At 34.0% G+C, this 25526-nt stretch overlaps 2 protein-coding genes across 4 annotated transcripts; both read left to right on the top strand.

Annotated features, from left to right (window-relative positions):
• Positions 1-9907: 9907 nt before the first annotated feature.
• On the top strand, positions 9908-12836 carry LOC110814282 (TIP41-like protein). Its single transcript, XM_022041697.2, has 5 exons — positions 9908-10653; positions 10780-11106; positions 11235-11544; positions 11828-11959; positions 12082-12836. Exons 1-5 carry the CDS (start codon positions 10300-10302, stop codon positions 12192-12194), a joined length of 1236 nt encoding a protein of 411 aa, XP_021897389.1. The 5' UTR covers positions 9908-10299; the 3' UTR covers positions 12195-12836.
• Positions 12837-14699: 1863 nt separating this feature from the next.
• PAS1 (FKBP-type peptidyl-prolyl cis-trans isomerase family protein) lies at positions 14700-24793 on the top strand. 3 transcript variants are annotated; one of them, XR_015813858.1, is made up of 21 exons: positions 14700-14856; positions 14974-15079; positions 15221-15305; positions 15403-15472; positions 15627-15724; positions 16064-16186; positions 16502-16534; positions 16997-17055; positions 17153-17234; positions 17553-17711; positions 20461-20518; positions 20862-21010; positions 21153-21250; positions 21332-21401; positions 21578-21637; positions 21877-21933; positions 23462-23530; positions 23704-23781; positions 23915-24016; positions 24086-24180; positions 24274-24386. XR_015813858.1 is itself a non-coding variant. In XM_088209128.1 (21 exons), exons 2-21 carry the CDS (start codon positions 15006-15008, stop codon positions 24595-24597), a joined length of 1920 nt encoding a protein of 639 aa, XP_088065254.1. In that variant the 5' UTR covers positions 14701-14856; positions 14974-15005; the 3' UTR covers positions 24598-24793. The 3 variants fall into 3 exon arrangements, 2 of the variants coding, with proteins under 2 accessions (XP_088065254.1, XP_088065255.1); XM_088209128.1 differs by having other exon boundaries at positions 14701-14856; positions 24109-24180; positions 24274-24793; XM_088209129.1 differs by having other exon boundaries at positions 14726-14880; positions 24109-24180; positions 24274-24793.
• The last annotated feature ends 733 nt before the right edge of the window (positions 24794-25526 follow it).

The raw sequence follows: 25526 nt of genomic DNA, 5'->3' as shown, positions 1-25526 counted from the left end.
TACCCCTCTCTCCCCGTAGTTGCAACAAGGTACCTCGACTTAAAAAGGTTTTGGACTTCCACCTCTACCTATCACGAGTGTCCCCCAGTTTGCCTGCACAACTGGCACCCACTGTCTCTCTCATATAGTTTATGGGTAAATCATAGATGAGATGTTATATCTCTGTTGGGTACATTTGATCGGTTATTAACAACTCATTGTCTTATATTCTTTCAAGGTAGAGGATTACTCACTCGAAGTGTCAAATTATAATTAGTCCGATAATAAATAAATAAATATAGTAATATGTATAAATTATGAATAAATTAGTCCTATGGAAAAATTTAACATTTATGTCTTTCTCATTTAGTACATATATTCTACATAATATATTTAATTATAATATTTTAATAACATTAGATTAATTTTTCTTTGTAACTAATAATATTTTAATTATGTAAGATAACGCATACCCTAATTATGATTATTAATGCGTAGACTGTATATATTTAATTAAGGTACTTAAGAATAATTAAAATAAATTTTTATAATTATGTTTTAGTTATATGAGGGAAGGCGATTTTGAATTAGTATAATATATTTAATTATAAATTTTTTTAATAATTATTATAATAAATTCTTATAATCAATAATACTATAATATATAAACATGTTTATCTTATTTATTTCTATAAAACATGGGAAATTCAAAATTATGATTATTAATATATACATTATATATGATATTTTTGTTTACTATATATTATAATTAGTTATTTTAATTCACGTGACACAAAGAAATTTCAAGTTAATGCTAACAAAATATATATAAAAAAATTAACATCTACGTTTATATAAAAAATATTACTAATTTTTAGTGTAAATTAATTTTTATTACAATTTTATTTTAAAATTTTAAAAACAATGTAGAATAAATATGTTTGGTATCATTAAATTATTATTATTATTTATTTTTTTAAAAAAAATAAAAACAGACATGTGTTAGGAAGTTGCAAAAATATATTTTAATTTTACCATCATATTTTAAAAATTATAAATAATACATTTTCACTGAAAACTTCACGTCATAAATAATTGTACAGTATTAAACGTTAACATTAAAAATTGCACATTTTGATTTGACTTTTTTTTTTAATTAATGTAATATCCAACGCTACAATTACTTTTATTATACCCTTTATTAATTTTTGTTTTAATAAATTACTCTTATATCAATTATATGACCAACAAATTTGTGATAATAAATTATATTAAATTTAGAATAAATTATTAAATTAATTCTCGATATTTGACATTTGTAAAAGTCTAAACCCCTTATTAGAGATTTTGAGCATGTAACTCAAAAATAACAAAATAAACAATACTAAAATTTATAATTTAGCGAAAGTGATTAGAGTTTAGGGTTACATTCTATGTACAGTTTATTTAACATGACCAATAGGATTACGAGAATGCTCTTGAAACTTTAATGAAGAAAATATAAGAAAAAATAAATATAATTAATCTCTACTTGAAACTGACGAAACGGAAAAGACAATTTCTTAACTCATTTCTTGTTGTTCAAGGTTCAGGTATTGGTCGTTCTGATTTGAAATTGTTAATAATAAAAGAGTAAACTACATTACCTCAATAAAAATATAAACGCCTTAGTAGTTATACGAAAAATTAAAGAGTTGTAAAAAATATAAAACAACCAATAAAACTCATTCTTAATAAAACTCGAATGATAGTGTATTCATTACTCGTTTCACTGAAAACATCAATATTTTTTCAATTTACCTGTAAATTTTAAATGTCATTTATTAAGGTAAGAATCATAATAGCAATGTATAATACACGTTCCAAAAAAAATAAAGCCCTTACGCTATTTTCCAAAATTAGATTTCTTACAATATTCATCCCTATCATTTTACCTTTCTTACCAGTATTGTTGGGGGTCCATAGGGACCCCCACTACATATGGGCACGAATACTATCTCTATAATCAAATGGTCGTCCTCATATCTCATCCGATAATGAGCGCTAAAAACATACAACCACTTTATTACTCCTCCGGTATAAGTGTAATTAAAATAATTCTCAACCTCTTCTGATATAGGACTTCTCAGTCTCATATGACTAAAGGTAACGTCCATAGTAGGGTTTACCTCATGCACCAAGTCCATACACTTTTTTCCAAGACACTCGGTAGGTCCCTTCCATTCAATATCATTAATTCACATATATCTTTTCTTTTATTTATTATTTACCCTTAAAAGACGCGTATATGTATCCTAAATAATACATGAGTACATAATTCATATTTTCAAGTATGTAAGTGAAATAACTATGCATTATACTAACAGAAATATATTATACACATAATAGAATGACCGGACCATATAGATTAAGAAGTTATATTACGTTAGCTGTAGATTTAAAGTGAATAAATTAAAGTAAGCATAACAGTGAATAGATAAACATAATAAACTACTGAAAAAATTATTACTGCAAATAAAACTTAAAATACGCATAGAATAATTGGTTACTTGCTTCATTGGCAACCTTTACTTAACTAATTAAGGGACTGTGAATTAACTAAAATTTTCATTCGTTATCAGTTTAGCTTTAATTAACTAAAATTTTCATTCTTATTTTGGGTCAGTATCCAGAACACAGTCTTTTTCACGACAGTTTTCGGTTCTTTAATTTCTTGAATTTTTCTGGTAAGATCGAAACATATGTCAAAATAGCGTGAAAATGCGCAAGAAACAACCAAAAAAGCCAAAATCTCACCAAGAGGTTGGGTTGGGGTTCCGGCGTCGCAGCGCTGTCGTGCTCTGTAGTCTAGTTCTCCTTCTCCGGCGGCTCCTCCTCTTAGTCAGGTCGTTTTCGGTCGATTCTTAGTAAAAATCTATTTAAATCATGGTTAGGAGGTGTTTATTAGTGAAAAAATGAGAAAAATCGAAGCTTACTAGCGATTTCGGCCTTCTGGTGCGGTGGCTCAGCCGAGCTCCGCTATTCTTTCTCGTAAGTCGTTGTTGTTTTCGGTTATTCTGATAAAAAATGTGTTAGTCGGCAAAAGGGCAGAGAAACAGAAATAACTGGAAGAAAAATTGCACTCATCGGTGCATTTTGGGTCTCCGGTGAGGCCGTGTTGGTAATTGGGCTTCTCTTTTGGCTACCCTTCTTCTTCTTCTACAACGAGTTGCGTGCGGCTAGGGTTAGGATTTCATTGGAAAAGACATTTAAATACCCCCCTTTCCTCGATTTGGGTTGTTCATCTGGGCCCGCGTGGATCATCCTTAACCGTTCGATCGAGTTTATTTAGAAAATAGATCCGGATCCTTCGATCAAAGATGTGTGGGTTGTGCGATCGCGCTTATCCAGAAAATCAATCCGGACCATTCGTCCGCACACGAGAGTTAACATGACCCATTGAATTGCCCTGGCATGCAGATAGTCCACGTGGCTCTTGTGTGTAGCCTGTGCCAGCGGGTCTGCCACGTGGCGCGTTCTGACTCGTCGTGCTGTTGATGTGGTAGTCCTACGTGGCTTGTATTTTTTCTTTTTGTAATTTAACATTTTCTTTCAAATTTTTCTTTAAAATACACCTTTTTTATTTACAGTTTGGTCCTAACTTCTGAAATTTGTTTAAAAAATATTCAAAATGCATATTTCTCAAAAAAATAATAATAAATATAATTAGAAATTAAAAATTCTATTATCTTTGTTATTAGGAAAACATGAAAATTCAACATTCCGAGCTTAATTCTTGAACTCGGGTGTTATAACACTTCTTGTAATTTAATTAAATTAATAAATTAATAATATTAATAATAATACATCTAATATTATTATTAATTCATTAATTATTACTAAAATTAATTAATTAAATGCCAGTTCCCGTTACAATGTAATCTTTGATGTTTTTTTATTTACTTCAAATGCTAGTTTTCTTCCATTTTGGAACATATGAAGATAAAACGATTAAGTCAATATTTGAATGTTTTTTAAAAAATAATTTTAACTAATTAATTAAATTAATAATAAAATATCTAATATTATTATTACTTTATTAATCATTAATTTAATTAATTAGTTAATTTTTTGTGTTATTTGTCTAAGCATCCAAACAAAACCTAACTATTTTCATAAAAAAAATATAGTGAAACTAGATGTTTAAAATAAATAGAAGACAGCATGAAACGAAAATTAAGTACTAAAGTAGATGTTTAAAATTAAATATTAAAGTATAATAAGTATTAACATCAAAAATTAATTTAATAATTTACCAAATAATGTATAACATTTAACTATGGAGTACTCTCTAAATAATAGGTATGTTAACTTTATTTAAATATTAGATATCTTTGAGTTCTAGTATCCATAACTCTCATTGGTTCCCTCCATCGCACATATGCTTTTAAATAAAATAAAATATTTAACTTTTTATTATATTTATTATGAAATGACTATAAATTTTTAATAAACGATATCTACTATATCGTTATCATAAAGATTATGAAAATTTATCATAGTCTTAACATCTTAATGTTATTAGAGTATTGTAGTTTTTTATTGATGATAGCACAATCATGTCTCTTTATCTAAGATGAGCTAAAAATATTACAAACATGAAAATAAATAGCCTAAGTAAATTAAAATTAGAAGTAAATATGATAAGGGAAAAAACAGCCACGAAAGTTATGATGAGAATGAAAATACAAATAATGAGAAGCAAGAGAAAGTGAACGAGAAAAAAAATGAAGAAGGGTATAAGAATGGCAATGAGAAAATAGATTAAGAGGAGGATGAAGATGATAGAATGATGGTGGGTTGTAAATACAATTACTCATGATGATCACAAGCATCGACACGAGGAAGAAGATGACAAGTGTACCACTTTGTTAAAAGAGAGAAAATTCAGCCACAAGATTGATATACTAATTACCTTACGACCAAGTAAGCGACCACATAAGGAAAGCTATAATTAAATCATATCGTATACTTTGAAAGCTTGTTGCTTGATAAGTTAATAGATCATTTTAAAAAAAAAAAAAAATTATTATAATTTATTTTGTTAAAATTATAAGTTATTGATTTGAATTTAGTATAAAATATTTTATTTTTAAATGAAATATCTTAATATATAAAAGAGTAAAAAAAAAAAAAATTTGTCTATAAAATAAGAAGTGTTCATATCTTAATGTGCCTACTTAATTTATTTAGCTCTATTAAAATATAATTTATTTTTTGAGAAATATAAGTAGAAACAATAATAAAAAAAAATTAATATAACATCTTACCGTAATATATAAAAATATATTTTATTAATAAAACAAGAGATAATTAATTTGATTATTGAGATTCCGATCATTAATGTTTGTATCATAACTTTTTAATATAAGCAGTTGGCAAGAGTGTATTTACATGCTGAACAAAAAATTTACAACAAGTTGATAATCACGTGTAATAAATAATTGATGGGGCTATATATATATATATATATATAATAAGTAGATACATGTTTAATGGAGATGAGAGTGGTAAATGAGTTTTTTACGTGCGGTTAAAAACGCCGCCCAACGCCGGCAAATGGGCGGCTGTAAGAGGACAAGGGTGTGATGATGGTGGTAAGGCTAAAAACAAACGAAAGGTTTGACCAATAAAAATAGATCTGACGGTTAAAAGCTGCCGAATCAGAGACTTTCCACTGTTGCCACGTCATCATTTATATTATTTTCCTTTGCTTTAGATTAGATTGATGAGTTGCATAATTCATTTTGACTTCAACACGTAAAAAAATTTCTCACATTTTGAAATATGGTCAGAGTTTTCATGTGAAATTCATGTGGCACTATTAAATACGAAATTGTTTTTCTTATTTAATAACAAATTGATATTATAAAATTTAAATAAAAAATATTAAGTCAAATTACATATATTTAATTATAAATATCAAGATTGTTATATTGTAAAAAAATAAACTTTTTTTTTTCATAAATGTACAAGAAGGACCGAGATATTATGTCAAATTAATCAGGTCTAAGAATTAAATCAACAAGAGATCATCGAGACAATATTAGTAAACATCGATAATCCTAACTATTACGTATAAAAAATCTCGCCATAAAATAATATCACATATTTCATTTTCTCATAATGTGCATTGAACATATATATGTCAATAATAGCTATTAAACTTTTAGTTCTACCACAATGTTCTAATATCAATCGTTTAATTACTTCATATACTTCAAGTGACTCAAAGTTTATATTGATTTTACATAAATAATAACTTATTTGTACCCTTTAGTCCGTATTAACATAAGCTCATCATTAGTCTTAACATTCTCATAAACATAGAAAAAGTCATACCCATACTAATAACAAAATCACCTCACCATTTTCACCCATTCTTCTTGAAGTGTTTCTTAACGAAACCAAATACCTAAAGCTTCAAACATATCCATTAACATTTGTAAAGTAAAAAAAATTGATTTGTTTAGTCTCTCAATATATCCCCTGCTCTATATGACAAAACATTGTCAAACTTTATGGTTACCTCAATACCCTCTTATTGTGCCTCTTCCAAAAGTAACTAGATAATCACATAAATATGGAGCCTAATATGTCATACTCTAATTACTTAATTCTTCTTCTAAGTTCAAACAAATGCAAGATTGATAATTTGTTTGAAATAATATTTACATATGTTGTTTAGCCATTATATAATTCTACATATATTTTTTTTAGAATCTAGTTATGACATACAATTCTTCATTTGTGAGAATCTTATTATGATATAATTGCAAAAAAAAACTCTTGTATTTTTTGAGAAGCATTGATTTTCTAAATAAATTTATAGGTATAATCAATTGGCATATTGATGGTTGAATAACTAAGTATAAGTTGAACTAATTGCAAGTATGTCATCATTCTAGGTAGTTTATCAATGGAAATAGTATTTGCTTGATTGCCAAATAATAACCACATATCGACCATGGTCTGGTTGTGAGAGCAAATCATAGGAATTTTTTTTTTTTTTCAAATATCACACGTAACTTACTATTTATAAATATTTGATTGAAATACTTAATACTGTGTCCTTGAAAGTTAATCTAAGACATAATTTTGTTAATTGATGCAATATTAAAATTGAAAGTTCGGACTCCATGGTCTATTGGCTAAATAATGACCATGTATAGACCACGGGTTCCCCTGAAAGAGTAAAATGTATAATCATCCTTGTGCAAAAACTTGGTAATGTAACATATCAATAAGTTAATATGAGTCTTTAATAGCTAACAATTATCTTATCATTGCTCTAAGTAAAAAAATTCAAACTATTTCCCAACAATTTAATAAAAAGTGTTATCATTCGAGTTGTTTATAATCGTTGTTTTTCATATACCACCTTAATATTAAGATATCTATAATCTAGATAATAATAATGTATTCATTTTTAAATTTGAGTTTGATTATTCTATCTCTTTATTTGTGCTCTCAATATCATTATCTTCCTCTAAACTCCATCAGTCTGTTGTATTGGTTTTTTTTTGTATTAACCATATCCTCTTTACATACATCATCCAGAATCACATACTCCTATGTTAAAGCCAGCATCATTTTATTGAAATTAATATTGAGATATTTGTCATCCATATAATCATAGTACATCCTTCTTTAAATTTGAGTTTAATTATTTTATCTATTTATTTATGTTCTCTATATTCAAAATAAATATTTGCTCACATTTCAGTTTAATCAATTATCTATTCAGTGATATCTAATTTATATTACTGTAAAATAAAAAAAAAATATAAATATAACAATTATTGAACCGTGAAAATAAGTAATAGTATATTTTTAATTTATATATAAATATTTTTTATTTTTAAATAAAATTTATTTTCTCATTTTATAATAAAAATTAAACTGAATCTAATTAAAATTTTAGAATAAAATTATGCTCAATCTAATCAAACATTTTTCAGTTTGTCTTGAATTATAAACACTCAGTAACAAATACATTTTCTTGTATCAATGTTAATATTGAGTAACTTAAGTTAAATTGATTATTACATTCAAATTTGATTATCGTATAGTCTACAAATATTATTTTTTTTTTATTTTTTAAATGTGGAGGTATGGTCAAGATTCCCACATCATTAAATTGATGCAATTGAAATATTCTTGCTTCCAAATCCAATTTCAACATGGTGTTTGGTAACATATATTCAACGAATCCAACTTTTAATTTTGTTATTATTATATATTTTCAAAAGATTTGGATAATTTGCATTGAAATAATTAGATTTGTTGGTAAAAGATTGTTTCAAGTAGACGCTATTAGATTCCTTAACCAAGTTATCTCGTTTCTATATTCTTCCCTCTTTAATTTAACTCCATAATCTACATGCTAAAGTATTCTCAAAATTTCAATTAATTAGCATTATATTTAAAATTTAGATTTGAATTCTAATTCAAATTAGGAAACAAATTAATCAAAGTCTATTAACCAAAACTTTTACGTGGTTTCAAGTAACTACAACAATATGATACGTACATATATATATATGTATGTATATATTATGGGATGTTGAATTGTGGATTTTATTAATTAATTTGTGGGTGTGACATAATTTTGGCTGCTCTTAAAATTTGAATTTGTAATTGAAATCCCTTGTGAATAATGACAAATGGGTCGTTGAGATGAGCAAAGAGATTTTTAATTAGTAGTGTTGGCAAATTGACAAATGTCTGGTCCTTGAAAATATTTTCATGAAAAGTTAAAGAGGACTGCAAATTCAGCTCTGCCTCCACAACTTTCTTAGTTTTAATCTCTCCTTTCCTGCCGAAACTTTCCAAAATGGAGCTGCTAAACCACCCAATGGTTACTATTACTTTTCACAGACGCATGTAAAAAGTAAAAAATAGATGTGGTTTCTTAACAGGGGTGAATAATTTTTTACCCCATAATTGTCTGGTAGGGGAAGATTTTATGCAGTGAGGATTGATTTTGGGGCACAGCCTCTGTGCTGAAAAGGGATTTGTACACGTCCTTGTTTTCATTTCCATTTAGAGGATCTAATTGACAAGAGACTGTAAGAACCGTGAGCTCTGTAAATTTGACAAATTAGGGAGGGTAAATCAGTAAACACACCCAATTACCACTGATGCTGACCCTAAATCAATCAATTATGCTTCTGTTCCTCCCTAAGACAAAGGAGAATGAGAACAGCGGATTGTGCGCACCGTTTTGCAATTCCCATTTATCCATTTTATGCTTTTGTCTTTAATTTTGGGCACCGTTTTGGGTCATGTTGGTTTTTTTGTTAGATTTCTAACTTGAAAGGAATTTGGGGTTCATAAGATTTAAAATTAAGATTTGTGATAGAGATAATTAGTTTATAATTAATTGAAAATATATTGTATTAATTACAAAAATTTAAAATGAGAAAGTAATTATATAATTAAATGGAGGGGAAATTAAAATCCTAGTTTGTAGTGGCTGCATAATGCAGCCACGTCGTTTTGTTACGCGCGCCGGTTTTTTAGCCACGCCCAGCCCCACTAACATGTCACACCTTACAAGGCTCCCGAGTAACTGTAACGCAAACGTTTTTTTTTTTTTTTAAAAAAAATTAATAAAAACCCTAATTTGGCCTTGCTTGCTTTCTCACATGCTATGCCAATTCACACTTAACTGGGCCCCACTTTTGCCTTCCTGGCTTGCAACTCCTCTCTCTGCATGGCGTGGGGCCACCTTCCCCCTCCACTATGCTTTTTTTTAACTGGGCGCGTGCATCACCTCCCTCCTAAGCGAGTGGAATTTGACTGCGGATTTTACTGGCCCGTTTCTTTTTCTCTCTCTATAGATACCAATTTCTCTGTCCCCCCCCCCCCCCCCCCTCTTTCTTCTTCACTCTCCATAAACCCAACTCCCTTTCTCTTCTTCACAGTAGTTAGTCGATTTCAGACTGTACTGAAAGGGCCTGGTTGGATATTACTTCATACCCTCGTCTTCTTCTTCTTCTCCTCTCTCTCTCTCTCTCTCTCTCTCTCTCTCTCTTTATCTTTCTCTCTCTCATTTCTTTTTAGCCTTGACTGGGCCCCGGAGCCTGCACAATCCAGCAAATCCAACTGTGCTGCTTATTATTAAATCTTAACCGAGCAGCAAACAACCCATTACTCAGCTCCTCAAAACCCCCTTCCCCCACGACGTCCATCATATTTCTCGTGTTCTCTCTTCCTGTATTTACGTTCAAACCTCTTACTCTCTCCCTCGCTCACGCCCATCATCATCGTCATCACATGGCGCAGAGTATAGAAGACGGCGAGTTTTGGCTGCCTCCGGATTTTCTCACTGATCAAGATGATATCGGCTCTGATGGTCTTAGAAGCAGCAACAAAACCCAGAAGAAGAATGGGTTTGGTTTGGATACTGAAGCCCCCAAGTCTTTGTTTCCCTATGATTTTCCTTATGGCTTCGGTTCTTTTGGGTTTTCCTCTGATCTCACTTCTCCGGTTGAATCGGTGGTCGGTTCCACCGAGTCAGAGAGCGACGAGGACGATTACATCGCTGGTTTAACACGGAAAATGGCTCACTCAACTCTCGACGATGATTTTGCCACCTATGAACGCATTTACCAATCTGAGAACGCCAAGGTAAACTCAACAATTCTTTCTGTTTGTTTACACCTATCGATCTCTTCATGTTTGGTTTTCCTTTCGTCTTCTATTTTTCATTTGTCTATTTTGATTTGTTTGTGTTTGTTTATTTATTTTTTACAGGGCCGTGTTATGTCCGGTTCCCCGCAATCGACTCTGTGCACGGTTGGGAGTGGTTGTGGCTGCAAGCAGGGGTCGAACCAAGGAAGCCCAAATTGTCAGTCTAGGGTCTCCTCACCGCCAGGAGCGTGGGATCTGCTTTACGCAGCTGCAGGAGAAGTTGCCAGGATGAGAATGAACGAGAAATCTTACGGATACAACCATGGCAGAGGTCTTCTGGGCCCCCCAGGAAAACCTTCGCCTGTCTCCGTTCCTGCAAAGAACCCAAATATTGATGTTGGTTACTATGCCTACCAGTCGCTTTCTCATCAGAAGATGCAGGCTACTCAAGTAAAGACCCTCCACTCAAAACAGAGTCCTCTGTTCACTTTACCAGTAGATTAGGCTTATTTGAGCTCTGTGCATGTGCATCTTTTTATGTTTAATACTAATTGAATATTTGTTTTCTTTTGGTACAGTTTCATCAACTGAAACAGCAGCAGATGATGAAGCTACGCCCACCTGCGTGGTCTAAAGGAACTGGACAATATCAAATGGTCCCTAACAGAGGAAGAAACATTGAGTTCATTGCAAACAGGGCAAGTGGCCGTCCTCTGGGTTTGTCACCATCTGCATGGCCTCCATTGCAACAGGCACCTCAGCAGCAAAACGGGTCAGGCATGCGGGCTGTTTTTCTTGGAAACCCTGCGGCCAAACGAGAGTGTACTGGCACTGGTGTCTTCTTGCCCCGCCGAGTAGGCACATCTACCGAAACGCGGAAGAAACCAGGTTCTTAAACTTCCCAATCTCATTTCCCAGGTTCTTAAACACTGCATCGTTTTGCAGAATGCGTTTTCTTTTTGAAGAGATTAGGGGGATTTTTTAGTGATTTCTTTCCTCGATGGGTATGAAATTTGTTGATCATATGCTTGTTTTGTAGGCAGATCTAGTCACTGTTTAGGATGAATATTTTTATTTTTGGTGAATATCAATCAGTTAATAGCTGTTCTTTTCTTCCCTCGGTTAATGTTATTTATAGAGCGAGCTAACGTTTGTGCATGTAATATCACAGCCTGCTCGACTGTTTTACTCCCGGCGAGAGTGGTGCAGGCGCTGAACTTGAATGTGGAAGAAATGGGTGTGCATCCTCAGCTTCAGCCTCAACCTCGTTTGAATTTCAATGGCAACTTTAACACCGAAATTGGTAAGATCTTTTCTACCCTGTTCCTGTTCTACCTTGTTCCTGTTTTACCCTGTTCCTGTTCTTGGTTAATATTGTTAAAGTTGATAAGAACTCAAATTTGTTTGTTTTATTCTTCTCGGCAGACGCCTCGTTAAGGGTTGGAAACAACAACGGCATTTCTCATCAGAAACGTGGAATCAGAGCGCAGCCAGCAGTCAACTACGAGATCCGGTTACCGCAAGAATGGACTTACTGATTTCATATAGCAGTGGGTGTTGGGTGCTTTAGGAGTTTATAGGAAGAAAGGGGTCAAAAAGGAGAAGGGAAAAAAAAAAGAAATGGTGGAAATTACAGAGATGATATAGAAACAGTAGGAGTTGCAGTAGTAAGTATTAAAAGGTTAAAAATAGGTATTAATAGGAAAGGAGAGTCAAAAGGAAGAAGAAGAAGAAGAAAATGGTTCGTTTTTTCTGGTAGGTTTAGGGAATAATAATAATATAATGATAATAATAATAATAATAAATAGAACTTTGTAGTGGCAAATGATATATGGGCGCATCCGGCAGCGGCGGCGGCGGCAGCAGCAGCAGCAGCTTCAGCTTTTTTGTTTTTTTGTTGTTTGTTTTTGTGCATCTGGGTTGGGCTCAATGTATTGAAACAGAGTGGTCGATGGGGGGGGGGGGGATTTGGTGTTTTGTATTTTGTTGTTGGGGAAATAAGATTTGGGGAAATTGAGAATAGGAATTAGGGTTTCTATTTTGTATGTTTGTTTTCCTGGAAAATGACTTTCATTCTCCAGTTAACATAACATGACATGGTGTTTTGTGTAGAATGAATCTCCTCCTCCCAACCTGTCCGCCCCTCGAACTTTTTAATAAAATCAAATGGTTTCACTTAATTATTATTTATTCCTTAAAGAAAACCAACTGGGTGATTTTGGAAGGACGAATTTTCAATTAGTTTGGTAAAGTAGTAATTAGGGTTTTGATTAAAGTTTTTAATTAAAAGACAAAAGATTGAATAAGAAGGGAATGGAGGGGAGACAGAATGAAGGCATTATTATTCTAGATGTGACTTTTGCTCTCTCCCAGGCCTACTACTGGCTCTCCATATTTTTTAATGTGTACTTCGGTTTTGGGTATAACAATTAACAAATTATAATTTAAAATTGGAAAAAGAATTAATCAAGGCTAAAAGTAGATAATACCCAAAAAAAGAAATAAAAGGGTGTATGTAATTATAATTCCTTAGTAGGGAAGAATAATAATTTAAGAAAAAGAAAATTAAAATGTTATTAAATAAATATATATATATATATTTTTGTAACTTTTCTCGGAACTCGTCGGGCAGCGGGACGGTTGCCGTATGCGCGTGTCGCGAGAGTAGATGGCCACCACGAAGCGTTTTGGCGGTGCCTTTGCGTTACCACCGCCTTTATTCCCACGCGCCTACTTGAGAGGTTGAGGAAGTTTTGCTTGCACCGACGTGGGTTGACGTGTCCGTCGTTATGTATGTATGTATGTACAGGCGGGGTTTGACCTGGTCAACCTTCCGTTTCTTTATCATGTGTTGATTTTCGCGTGCGGCTCGTGTCTTCTCCTTTACGTGTTTTTCCCTTTTTTGTTTCTTTCACATTTTAATTTTGTCTCTCCAAAAAGCCCTTCCTTTTTTTTTTTTTTTTTTTTTTTTTTTTTCTTAATTATGGCCGATTACCCAAAGTTTTACTATTAATTTTTTCAAAATTCTCATTATGTCTCCTAAACTCGTTTTTAATGATGTCTCGAAACGGTGCTTAAAAACGTCCATTTGCGAATTTTGATAGAACAAGAACCCACTTTTGTCAGCTTCTGTTCTTTAGGCAAATATAGAGAGACAAATATCAATTGGTGAAGATTCAGAAATTGTACTGATTTAATTTTTATTTTTTGGGTGATGGGTTTGACTGATTTTGTTCCAAATTAAATGGTTCTAACTTCATACTCAAAAATTCAATTGTCCGAATAAAAGGTTGCTATGATTTCAACGGTTGCTCAACTAACCAACCAAACCCATAAAACATTAATCGTGTTTGTTCAACAAGCTCCCATCATTATGCAATTTACAATCTCATCCTCCATATTTAATATACTTAATTCATCTTAAGCTTAATTATTGATTAATTAAAACAGTCTTAATGATCCTGAGCTGAAAACTAGGATTATTGGTGACACGACCTGGAAATACTATATTTGGTGGGTTTTAAAAGTTTTAGGCTTTTAGGTCGTGCTGCCCATTACTAGTGAAAATCATATGCTTTCATTTATGTATTATATATATATATATATGTATACCTACTTATTTTTGGAAGCAAATATAAAACCCATCATTACTTTTAGGGACACTCTTTTAAAACTCATGACCCGCCCTATTTAATTTAAAACATAAATTATTATATATTAAAACTTAAATAATATAATAAAATAGTACAAACAATATTAATTTGAATTTTTAATAAAAATAAATTTAGTTCGGTAAGACTTTTTCTTTTAATCAAAAAATCGGTCTCATGGCCCAAGTACAACTCACAGTCCATTGAAACCTGGGCCACGGCCCGTCTTCTTCTCTATAGATCTGGGCCCTTTCGTCCAATCCTAACCAAGTCAACCACCGGTTCGGTCCTGCCGTGGAATGTGTAAACTTTAAATGCTACACAGACCGATTTTCATCGGACCGAACCGGATCGATTTCCTCATTTCGGTCCGGTCCTCCTTCCAAAAATTTATTTAGCTCCGGTTTGATCGCTGGATTTCTATTGGGTTCCTCGAATTTGCTTGTTTGTTTGGTAGTTGAACAAACAAGCAAAGAAGGACAAACACTTGAAGACGAATGTGTCTGTTATGGAAATGAACTTCGAATAGCTAATTTTGACTCAATTCACAGTAGGGTTTTTACGTCATTGCAGAGTTAGTCTATGTGTTAATTATATTTTCAACTTAACTCTAGCTATGTTTTAGTTCACTGTGATCCTCTTTTGATTTCTCTCGATTCTTTATTAGGTCGTCATTGTGAGAGTTGAAGCTAATCGAAGATGGCTGTTGAAGGAGATGCTGAGCAGGAATACGTGCCGCAGAAGAAGAAAGAAAAATCCGATGAAGAGAAGAGGTGTGTACTTCCCTTTTCCCCGTAAAAATTAAATAAAAAAGTTCAATTTATTTTCTTCGTATTATTAGAATATAGTACGTGAAGAAATAAATGAATTTCATAGTGTAGTTGATTTTCTAAAAGTAATAATTTCATGAATAGGAGAAAGAAAATTGTGCCTGGGAGTTTGATGAAAGCATTGATGAGACCTGGTGGAGGGGAATCAAAACCTTCGGATGGTGATCAGGTAATATATTTTCTGAGAAAGGACAGAAGGAAGAGGGTTTTCCAAAGTAGAGAAATCAGTGAAAAATTGTAAACTTTGGTGCTTCTTATTTCTACAGGTAATATATCACTGCACAGTACGAACACTGGATGGTGTAGTTGTTGAGTCCACAAGATCAGAATATGGTGGTAATGGTTCTTTTTTTCAAAAAAAAAAATTGTAAATTGCAGTAGAAATATTATTACTTGCCCTTATTAGGTAATAAAGGGATCTGGAACAAGATGTGTTGGGTTTGCGTTATTTGGTCATGCAATTGATATAAAAATTTACTTCACGTTACAGGCAAGGGTATACCGATAAGACATGTTCTGGGCAAGAGCAAACTGATACTGGGATTGCTAGAATGTATTCCCACAATGTTGAAGGGTGAAGTGGCAATGGTATTCTCATCTAAACTTTCAGAAACTCTTAATGTGCATACTTGCATAAAGAAAAAAGAAAATTGAGATCCGAGTGGAACAATGTAGGGAGTACTATGAATTCAATGTATTTCGTTAAATTTCGACGGAGGTATGTTACATTATAAACTTCCATTTATGCGTCTGCATTTTAATTGACACACATTTGCTTCTTTTGCATCTTGTGGTAAAATGTGCGCGCCAGAAACATGCAGATTGGAGTTATATATCAGTTAACTTCTGAAAAAAGAGAGATAATTCTTTACTTAATTCGTTTCACTTTTTGGTTTAATTCTTAACAGTTGATTTCTCTTGTTTCAGTTCAAGATGAAACCTCAAATGCACTATGGGGAGGATGATTGTCCAGTTCAAGCACCAAATAGTTTTCCTAAAGATGATGAGCTTCATTTTGAAATTGAACTGATTGATTTTTCTAAAGTCAAGGCAAGAATGCTACATTTGAAGCATTTTATCTTTTTTGTTTGCATGATATAATTTGCTTCCCTGTCTGTGATGCAAATTCAAATACTCTTGTTTTTCTTTAATAGATCTTAGTTCTGTGTTTATATCTTGTAAAATTTATAAATATTTTGAATTTGGATTGCTTTTGTGTTCCTTTTGGATTATGCTTTCACTTTGGTTAATGTTGCTGCTATTTTCTTTAGCTAAGGTTTTCTTATTGAAAACTGAAAAAGTATTGGCACTATGATTCAGTTAGTCCCATTTAGTGATTTGGATTTTATTTGTGATGATTTCCAGGTTGTTAGCGATGATTTGGGAGTTCTAAAGAAGGTACTTGAACTAGAAGGTGTGCTAGATAATATTTATAGTAAATTTAAAGACGATAGTAAATTTTCATGTTTTTTGTTGCCTGATGAAGTTTGAAATTCTTGCATTCCCTTGAATGTTTAGTTTATTTTCATCCCTTCTGTTTGCTTTAAGAACAAGAGGCATACAGCGGCTGAGTAGGAGATCAGTTTAACCAAAGTTGGAAAGAATAAATATGCGTGCCATTTTTCGACATTTATTAGATGATAAGTGCAATGATGGTAGATCAATCATAATGGTGGGAAATGCTATTATGTGTTTAGAAAGTTGGGAGAGGGACAATGTTTCAGAGGCAATACGTTTTGTAACGAGCAATTAGTTTCTAAAACAAATGGTATTGCTATTTAGATGGAGTTGTTGTCTATTTATGGAATATTTCTGTGCAGCTTTCTTGAAGTAACATTTATTAATAGTCCTCAACTACAGATAATAAATGAAGGGAAGGGTTGGGAATGTCCTAGAGAGCCTTATGAAGTAAAAGCATGGTAGGAAGTTGTCCTCGATCCTTTACCTCTTTAATCATGTTTGCTTTCTGCTGCAAATTGGAATGCTCTGAGGTCTGATAATACGGTTTTTTTTCAGGATATCAGCAATGACAGGGGATGGAAAGTCGATTATGTCACGCACTGAAGAGCCCTATTTCTTTACATTTGGAAAATGTGAGGTCAGCAACACATTCTCACTTTTTCCATCTTTTTTCTTTTTTCTGTGCTCAGTTTTCTTCACCAAATGGCATGCCTTTTCAGACTTCCTTGGTTATCTGCCAATTACATTGTTGATTTAATAATTTATGGCTCGTTTTATCCTTCCTTTTTCAATGACTGCTTTTCAGACTCTTTAAACATAGCCTGTGTAAGTTGAAATAAAACTCATCATTGTTTGAGTTATGTGAGGGTGCTGTAGGAAATGCTATTGTTAATTGCTTTAATCTTGAATTGTATCTTAAAATCATGGTGCTTATCTTTGTTCATGCCTAGAATAGGTGCCTAAAGGCCTTGAAATGGGAATAGGAACAATGAACCGGGAAGAAAAGGCTGTAATATACGTATCTAATCAGTACTTGACTCAGTCTCCTTTCATGCCGATGGTAGAAGATTTTGCGGAAGTTCATTTCGAGGTGGAACTTGTCCATTTTATTCAGGTGCAGCAACTTCTTCACCTTGGAGGTTATGGTTGTTTGTTTTTCTAGTAGAATGCTGATACAGAGTTGTGAAAACGTTGTATATTAATTGAAAATTACTCACATTTTCAGTGCTAGAGTATTGTTTATCGTCTTGCCATGTATCTTGGTATTATTTTTCTCAAAGTTACAGTGCATGTTTTAACTTTGATTCTCTGCTTTATCTTTTTTTTTTTTCATGCCTATTGAGTTACAGCATATAGTTGTATGCACTTATTCATTAATACTTTGTTTGCCTGTAATTCTCTGTCATGCTATTTTATGATGTCAGTGAGGAGCACTCTCGTCAGCGAACTTCCTTGTTCCTGGAGCCTGGAGGTGATTAAGGTGCTGAATAAGCAAAAATCACATTTATTACAAATTTGTTGGATATAGTTAATTGTATTCAACATCAAAATTTTAAACTTACAAGGAACAGGTTCATTGCATTAAGGCTCTGTTAGGTATAAGAATTTTCATTTCTTAAATTCATGTCATGGAACTACTTAGGAAGTGTGGGTTGATAGGATCATAAGATCTCAACGGCAACCCAAAAAAAGAATCCCCAGAAAACAGTCAACACTTCAGGATCAACCCCCACGATTCCCACTCAACTTCTGCACTTCCCACCTCCACGATCTCTGGCCAACTTCTGCACTCTGCATAATCCCACGATCTCTGCCCAGCTTCTGCACTCCGCATGATCCCCGCAATACACCAGCCCAGTCACTTATCCTTTCACATGTTTAATTTCTTTCTGCTATTTAAACTACTAGAAGAACGACTAAAAAGAGGAGAACATTTATGCAAAATTACCTGTGGTCATTCTCGCCCGAAAGAGAAAAGTTTATGAAAAATATTAACGGCTTTGACTATAATCTATCAATTGGTATCAAAGTCATGTCTAATAAAGAGAGGATTGAACAACTCGAAGCAAGTGTGGGGGTTTTGCAAGATAGCTTCAGCAGATTGGAGCTGGGAGTCGCGGATAAGTTGAACCAGATGGAGGACACCCTCAAACGGTTGATCGAGACGTTGCTAGCCAATCAAGAGGATTATAGCAGCAACACCCCAGTCCGAGCAGGGCCGACATAGCTTGCCCGTGACGAAGGACACGGAAGAAATGAAGGTAACCGTTCCCCCTTCCACTCCCGACTTGCCAAACTAGAATTTTCAATTTTTGTAGGGAATGATCCGACTGAATAGATCAGTCGGGTGGAACAATTCTTTGATTACCAAGCCACTGCCGACGAACAGAAAGTGCAACTGGCTTCTTTTCACTTGGAAGGTGAAACCAACCAGTGGTGGCAATGGCTTCGCCGAACTTATCAAGAAGAGGGGAAGTTGGTGACATGGACCAGATTTGTAGAAGAACTTTGGGCCCGCTTTGGACCAACAGAGGCTGAAGACTTTGATGAGACATTGTCTAAAATTAAACAAGTCGGCCCGTTGAGAAAGTACCAAAAGGAGTTTGAACGGCTTGACAACCGGGTCCACGGGTGGACCCAAAAGGTTTTAATTGGCACCTTCATGGGCGGGCTTTAGCTCGAGATAGCAGATGGAATAAGGATGTTCAAGCCCAAGACCTTGAAGGATGTAATAAGTCTGGCCCACATGCGCGAGGAACAGTTGGGCCGTTAAGGGGCAGGCTAGACTTGGGCAGGCTAGACTGGGGCAGGCGGAATCAACTCGACCCACAATCACGCTCCCTATCCGACCAAACTCCGCGAGCTCTAGTAGAAATAGTCGCAGTTCCCAAGCAGTTATCTTGGGAAGAGGCACAGCGTTGGCGAACACAAGGTCTGTGCTTCCACTGTAACGAAAAGTTTACCTTTGGCCACAGATGCCGTTGATCCCAACTATTACTTATAGAAGGCAATGAAGAGGAAGAGAATGTTGATCCTGTGAAGCCTGGCTAAACGGAGAGACCAAAGGTACCTGAACCTTGAGGACAAGGTTCTAAAAAAGGGGGAGGCAATGATAGGATTATAAGATCTCAATGGCAACCCAAAAAAGGAATCCCTAGAAAACAGTCAACACCCTAGGATCAACCCCCACGATTCCCGCTCAACTTCTGCTCTCCCAACCTCCACGATCTCTGGCCAACTTCTGCACTCCGCATGATCCCACGATCTCTGCCCCGCTTCTGCATTCCGCATGATCCCCACAACACACTAGCCCAGTCACTTATCCTTTCACATGTTTAATTTCTTTTTGCTATTTAACCTATCAGAAGCACGAGTAAAAGGAGGAGAACATTTCTGCAAAATTACCTGTGGTCATTCTCACCCGAAAGAGAAAAGTTTTTTTGAAAAATCTTAACGGCTTTGACTGGGACCTATTATGAGTTCATAGAATAATCAGCACAAATAAAAAAGGTTTCTAAAAGCACTAAAAATATCACTTTAAAATTTTCAAATTCTATCATCATTTTAATATTATATTATTCATTGCTAACTAACTTATTTGTTTTATAATAAGATCATATAAATTCAGAAAATGAAAACGGAAAAACGTTTTCATGTACCAAATAGACCCTAATTCTTTTATACTGTGAGGAAGGCCACTGATTCGTCTCTTTCTTTCCTTTTGTGTAATGTTTGCAACTAAAATCTCTTATTTAATCTATCCTCACCTCAGACCCAAACCCCCCTACCCAAAGAAAAGGATCTCCTGTTTATGTGGCCAAGTTTTTGTCGGTGTGAACTAACTCTGAAGTTTTGCCTTGAAGGTACGTGACATGCTTGGAGATGGACGCTTAATGAAACGCCGACTACGTGATGGAAAAGGTTCATGATTTTTCTGAACTTGATACTATGTTCTTACTGCTTTCCTGTTAGTTGCGTTGTCAATGTCCTAAAATGTGCATGACCTACTGTCTCTAGTTATGCTCCTCAAAGAAAAGAAAAAGACTCTAGTTCTATTATTTTTCTGAACTTGATACTATGTTCTTACTGCTTTCCTGTCAGTTGTGTTGTCAATGTTCTAAAATGTGCATGACCTACTGTCTCTAGTTATGTTCCTCAAAGAAAAGAAAAAGACTCTAGTTCCATTATTTGGAATGAAGCTATAGTTGTATTCATTATTATTATTATTACTAATATTATTATGTTATTGTTTTTTGTAAATTAGGGGAGTTTCCTATGGATTGCCCACTCCATGATAGTCTACTACGCGTACATTACAAGGGCATGCTTCTTGATGAAGAAAAGGGAGTATTCTATGATACCAGAATTGATAATAATGGTCAGCCTGTAGAGTTCAGTTCTGGAGAAGGAATGGTCAGTTCTGGAGCAAACCTTTTTACTAGTCTAATTCAATAACTTATACACCAAATGCTCATTCCCTGAAAACTTAAATAACATCTATTTTGATTTTGATATGTTTAACCGTTAATTAAGTGGAATTTTTCTTGTCATGCAGGTGCCTGAGGGATTTGAGATGTGTGTTCGTTTAATGCTTCCGGGAGAGATATCTCTTGTTACATGCCCCCCTGATTATGCATACGATAAATTTTCAAGGTAATAATTTGAAATTTAATAATCCTTTAGCTTATTTTCCTTCAAACCGTAGTTGTTGAAATTTTTTCCATGTAACTTTAGGCCATCTAATGTTCCTGAAGGTGCTCATATACAATGGGAAATTGAGCTTCTTGGTTTTGAAATGCCCAAGGTAACTAGTAGATACCTTTTTGCAAGAATACTATTATTTTGACGTCCTTGTACACAACAAATCTATCGGAAAGTTTGTCTGTAGGTCTCCTTTATATCGATTTATTGACAGTATTTCTATTATATGAATATGATTGCATCAGTAATGGTAATGAATGATGTAAGTCCTAATTCCAGGATTGGACTGGTTTGAACTTCGAGAATATAATGCATGAAGCAGAGCAGATCCGAGGGACGGTATGCTTTTGAGAATATATTTTCAACTGTGCTCTTCTGAAAATTTTCTTAAGTATAAAATTTTTTCCTATTTGTTCTTATTCCATAGAAAGTTTATGTTAGCATGTGCGTTGTTTCTGTGAGAATCAATTTGGTTCTTTTGAATTGGCTGGTTTATCTTCACCTTCTGGATCTGTGTAGCATTATGTCTTAACAGGTTGGGCACATTTAAATTTTATGGTGCTACTGTCTTTCTTCAGGGTAACAGACTTTTCAAAGAAGGAAAATTTGAACTTGCAAAGGCAAAGTATGAGAAGGTAATAAATGCAGGCTTCAATAAATTCACCTTGTTCTGGGTGTACTTAGAAGTATTTGGCTATTCTGCTGTGTTTAGTTTCTGTACTTTCTGAAGGTGACAGTGCAGTGATCTCTACCAATATAATATTGAAGCTCTTAGCTACATTCAGAATGTAGAAAATTTTCTAAGAAATAATAAAACAGATTTTTATTTCTCGAACTTATGTCATATTTGTACTTCCATTTTTCGCTATATTGTTTTCACTTTCCACTATGTCAGGTTTCTTGGTCATTCACAACGCAAGGAACCTTGGGCAGCAAGTTTAATTACGGTTTCGGTGAGGTTGGGAGAATTTTAGGAGGGAAATAGGAAACAGGAGGGAAGAGAGAATTAGGCAGAAGGAATGGACAGAGAGAATGTTGGGGGTAGAAAATGATTTCATTAATCTGCAAGCGTGGTTCTTACAGCCTACCAGTTAAATACTCACCAAAATTGGCAGCTAGTGTGCACCCTAGCAGCAATACAGGATTCCGACAGTACTGTGCACCCTAGCAGGAAGATTACTTATGCTGACGATACTATTTCTTGGAACGGAAATTAAAAAAGAATCCCTATTGATACCCTCTTTCTATTTTTCTTTGTTTCTCCAGCTAGGTCGTGACACACTACTGTATATATTTTCATGTATAAATATGTGTATCGAAAGGGAATCTAAAAATTGTCTTCCTGAATAAAAAACAACCTTAATTTCCAAACCAAAAGTCAGGAAAAAGGATTCAGCTTAGTAACAAGTAGAAAGGAAGTTAAATTCTAATTAGAATAGGATATAATAAAAACTTTGATCTCAGGGTTTTTTTTTTCTCCCTCTGCAAAATGATATCTACTGGGGGTACGAGTTATGCAATGACAGGTAAGCCTTTATCATCACTTATCCCTCCCAATGTCAAGTACGAGCAGATCGACTTCTCAGTCCCTGTCGATCACAAATGCTTTTATGAATTAACCTAGTTGGCACCACAACTTAAAATAGTATGGATAATAATAAACAAAGAGTTTTTTTTTTTCTATTCTTTTTGCTTCTTTCTGGGCTAACACACATGGGCATTTTAAAGACTATCCTTTGCCTATCTTGCTTAGAGATTCTTCGTCTATCCTTGATTGAGTGATGTTGGTTCTCACCGTATTTATGTCTTTTGTGTTTTTCTCTCTTTTCCTTTTGGGAGGATATCAAGTCTTCCAATGCTGCATTTCTCTTTCTTTGTTTAATTACATATATATATATATATATAATCTATAAAAAGATGTAAAAGAGATTTTTAGGTTGCACAAATTAATTGCTAGATATAACTTAATACTATTATCCTTCAAATTTAGTTTCTTTGGTCTTTCCTTAATTTGAAATCTTATTTCATTATGGCCTTGATTAAGCTTCCAACTTTTTTTACCATTAGAATTTGGTGCAACATGATTCTGTGATTTTATTTAGAAAAAAGTCGTCTATTAAGTTTTAAATATTCTCATAAAGTGCACTTTGTTGACTGTAACAGGTTCTTCGGGAATTTAATCATGTTAATCCACAAGATGATGAGGAAGGCAAAGTGTTTGTAAACACTAGAGTAAGTGTTACTTCTCTCAGTTCTCTCCTTTCTAGAGGGTAACTAAATCCACTTGCAGCTGGATCAGTGTTTTTTTTTTCTCTACGATATAAATGTTGAAGCATAAAAATAAGTGAGCTGGAAGTATGTGTTCTATTTTGGTTGATTCTCTTCTCGCTTTTGAATTGTTCAAGAATCTTTTGAATCTAAATGTGGCGGCTTGCTTTCTTAAACTGGGAGAATGCAGGAAGTCCATTGAAGCATGCAACAAGGTATTCTATATCGAGTATTTTGTCCAAAAAGTTTATTATGATTGCTGTTGCATTCAGATGTCCCAGGTAGATATCCCTGGATCCAGTTACAGTTTGGAGTTTGCATACTGAGAATTCATGTGGGAATATGCAGGTTTTAGATGCAAACCCTGCCCATGGCAAAGCTCTTTATCGCCGTGGAATGGCCTACATGGCGGCTGGAGATTTTGAAGAAGCAAAAAATGATTTCAACATGGTAAGCACGAGTCGTCAATCTTGATTTGCTGAATGTTTTTACATTTGATCCTCAAATTTTATTTACAAGATCACCTCCGGATGTGTTATTAGATGATCAAAGCCGATAAGTCAACTGAATCTGATGCTAAAGCTGCTCTTCTGAAATTAAAGCAGAAGGAGCAGGTGAGTTGAGCAGCTAATTGACAATTTACTGATCACAGGAATGGAAACATTTTAGCCTTTATATCATCCTGTAGCTCACCATTTTGTGTGCAGGAAGTTGAGAGGAGGGCTCGGAAACAATTTAAGGGATTATTTGACAAGAAACCTGGGGAAATTGCTGATATTGTGACAGATGATGGAAAAGAAGACGAGATCGTGGAAGGAAATCTGAAGAATAACAACGGTGAGGCGGAAGACCCATGTGAAGATAAGGTAGTAGAAGAACTGCTTGAAGGTGCAGTTGTTGCTCCTAGAAAGGGCTGGCTGTCCCGCATGTGGCCTGCAATTCGAAGAATATTTGTCAGTATGGGGCTTCAGATTGGGTTTGTTATGGTCTCAGCTTTGATTTTCCGTCTCTTTATCAACAAGCGTGATTAAATTATGGTGGACTGATGAAATAATGAAGGGTAGACAATTTTTTGTCTTGAGAAAATAATGAAATTAGGAAACAATTGTTTGTGACTGGAAGATGATTTTGTTGTCCTTCGGAGATATAACTGTATAATTGATGAATGATGAAATGTATTGACATGGAAAACTGTATCTATTAATGAAGAGTTCAGAATTTGAATCACTATGGTAGAGAGATGTTTTGGAGCTCTTTGTAATTTTAACCAATGGAGTATTTATATATATATATATATATAATCACAACATCGTGGATGATACTTTTCCTTGAAACATGACTTGTATCAGATCCTTCCAATAAATGTATTCTTTTTAGTATCCTGGGGAGCACAGAAAGATTTAACTATTCTGCATTTAGCTGGCAAAACAAGTTTTTCTCTAAAAGCAAGTGTTTTATATTAGTTTCCTGGAGTAGCAAGAAAAGATTATCTAGCAATCTGACTTCTTAACCGAGGAAAGAGAAACACTACTAAAGTAAAAACTCCCTATTCATATGTATACAAGAATCCCAGACTTGTAAATAAAACAAAAGAGCTACATCTCAGAACAGAATCAGACACAGAGAAAGAACACAGACGTTTTCTTTTACTTATAAATCAAAGTTTAGAGATCTGGTTGGCCTTGGCTGCGAGGTCCCTGTATCTGATCAGAAAATAGGCAATGGCATGGCCAGCGACGGCGACAATGAAAATGCCCAGATTGTAAGACATGACAGAAAGCATAACAAGATAGGCAAAGGCCATACGAATAGCATAAACAATAGCCTGAACAAAAGCAGCAAGTATTGGACTGGTGCCAGTTTTGAGCAGAGGCAATAGAGACAATATCTCTACACCGAAGCTGAGGACGAAAACAACAAAGAGAGCCAAAATGTACATGCCCAGATGGGTGTCTGGCCA

This window comes from Carica papaya, chromosome 8 (genome assembly GCF_054855325.1).
Source record: "Carica papaya isolate Zhongbai chromosome 8, ASM5485532v1, whole genome shotgun sequence".
In the NCBI taxonomy this organism is placed as follows: domain Eukaryota; kingdom Viridiplantae; phylum Streptophyta; class Magnoliopsida; order Brassicales; family Caricaceae; genus Carica; species Carica papaya.
The sequence above is the reverse complement of the archived record's forward strand: the minus strand, read 5'-3'. Positions and strand labels throughout refer to the sequence as shown.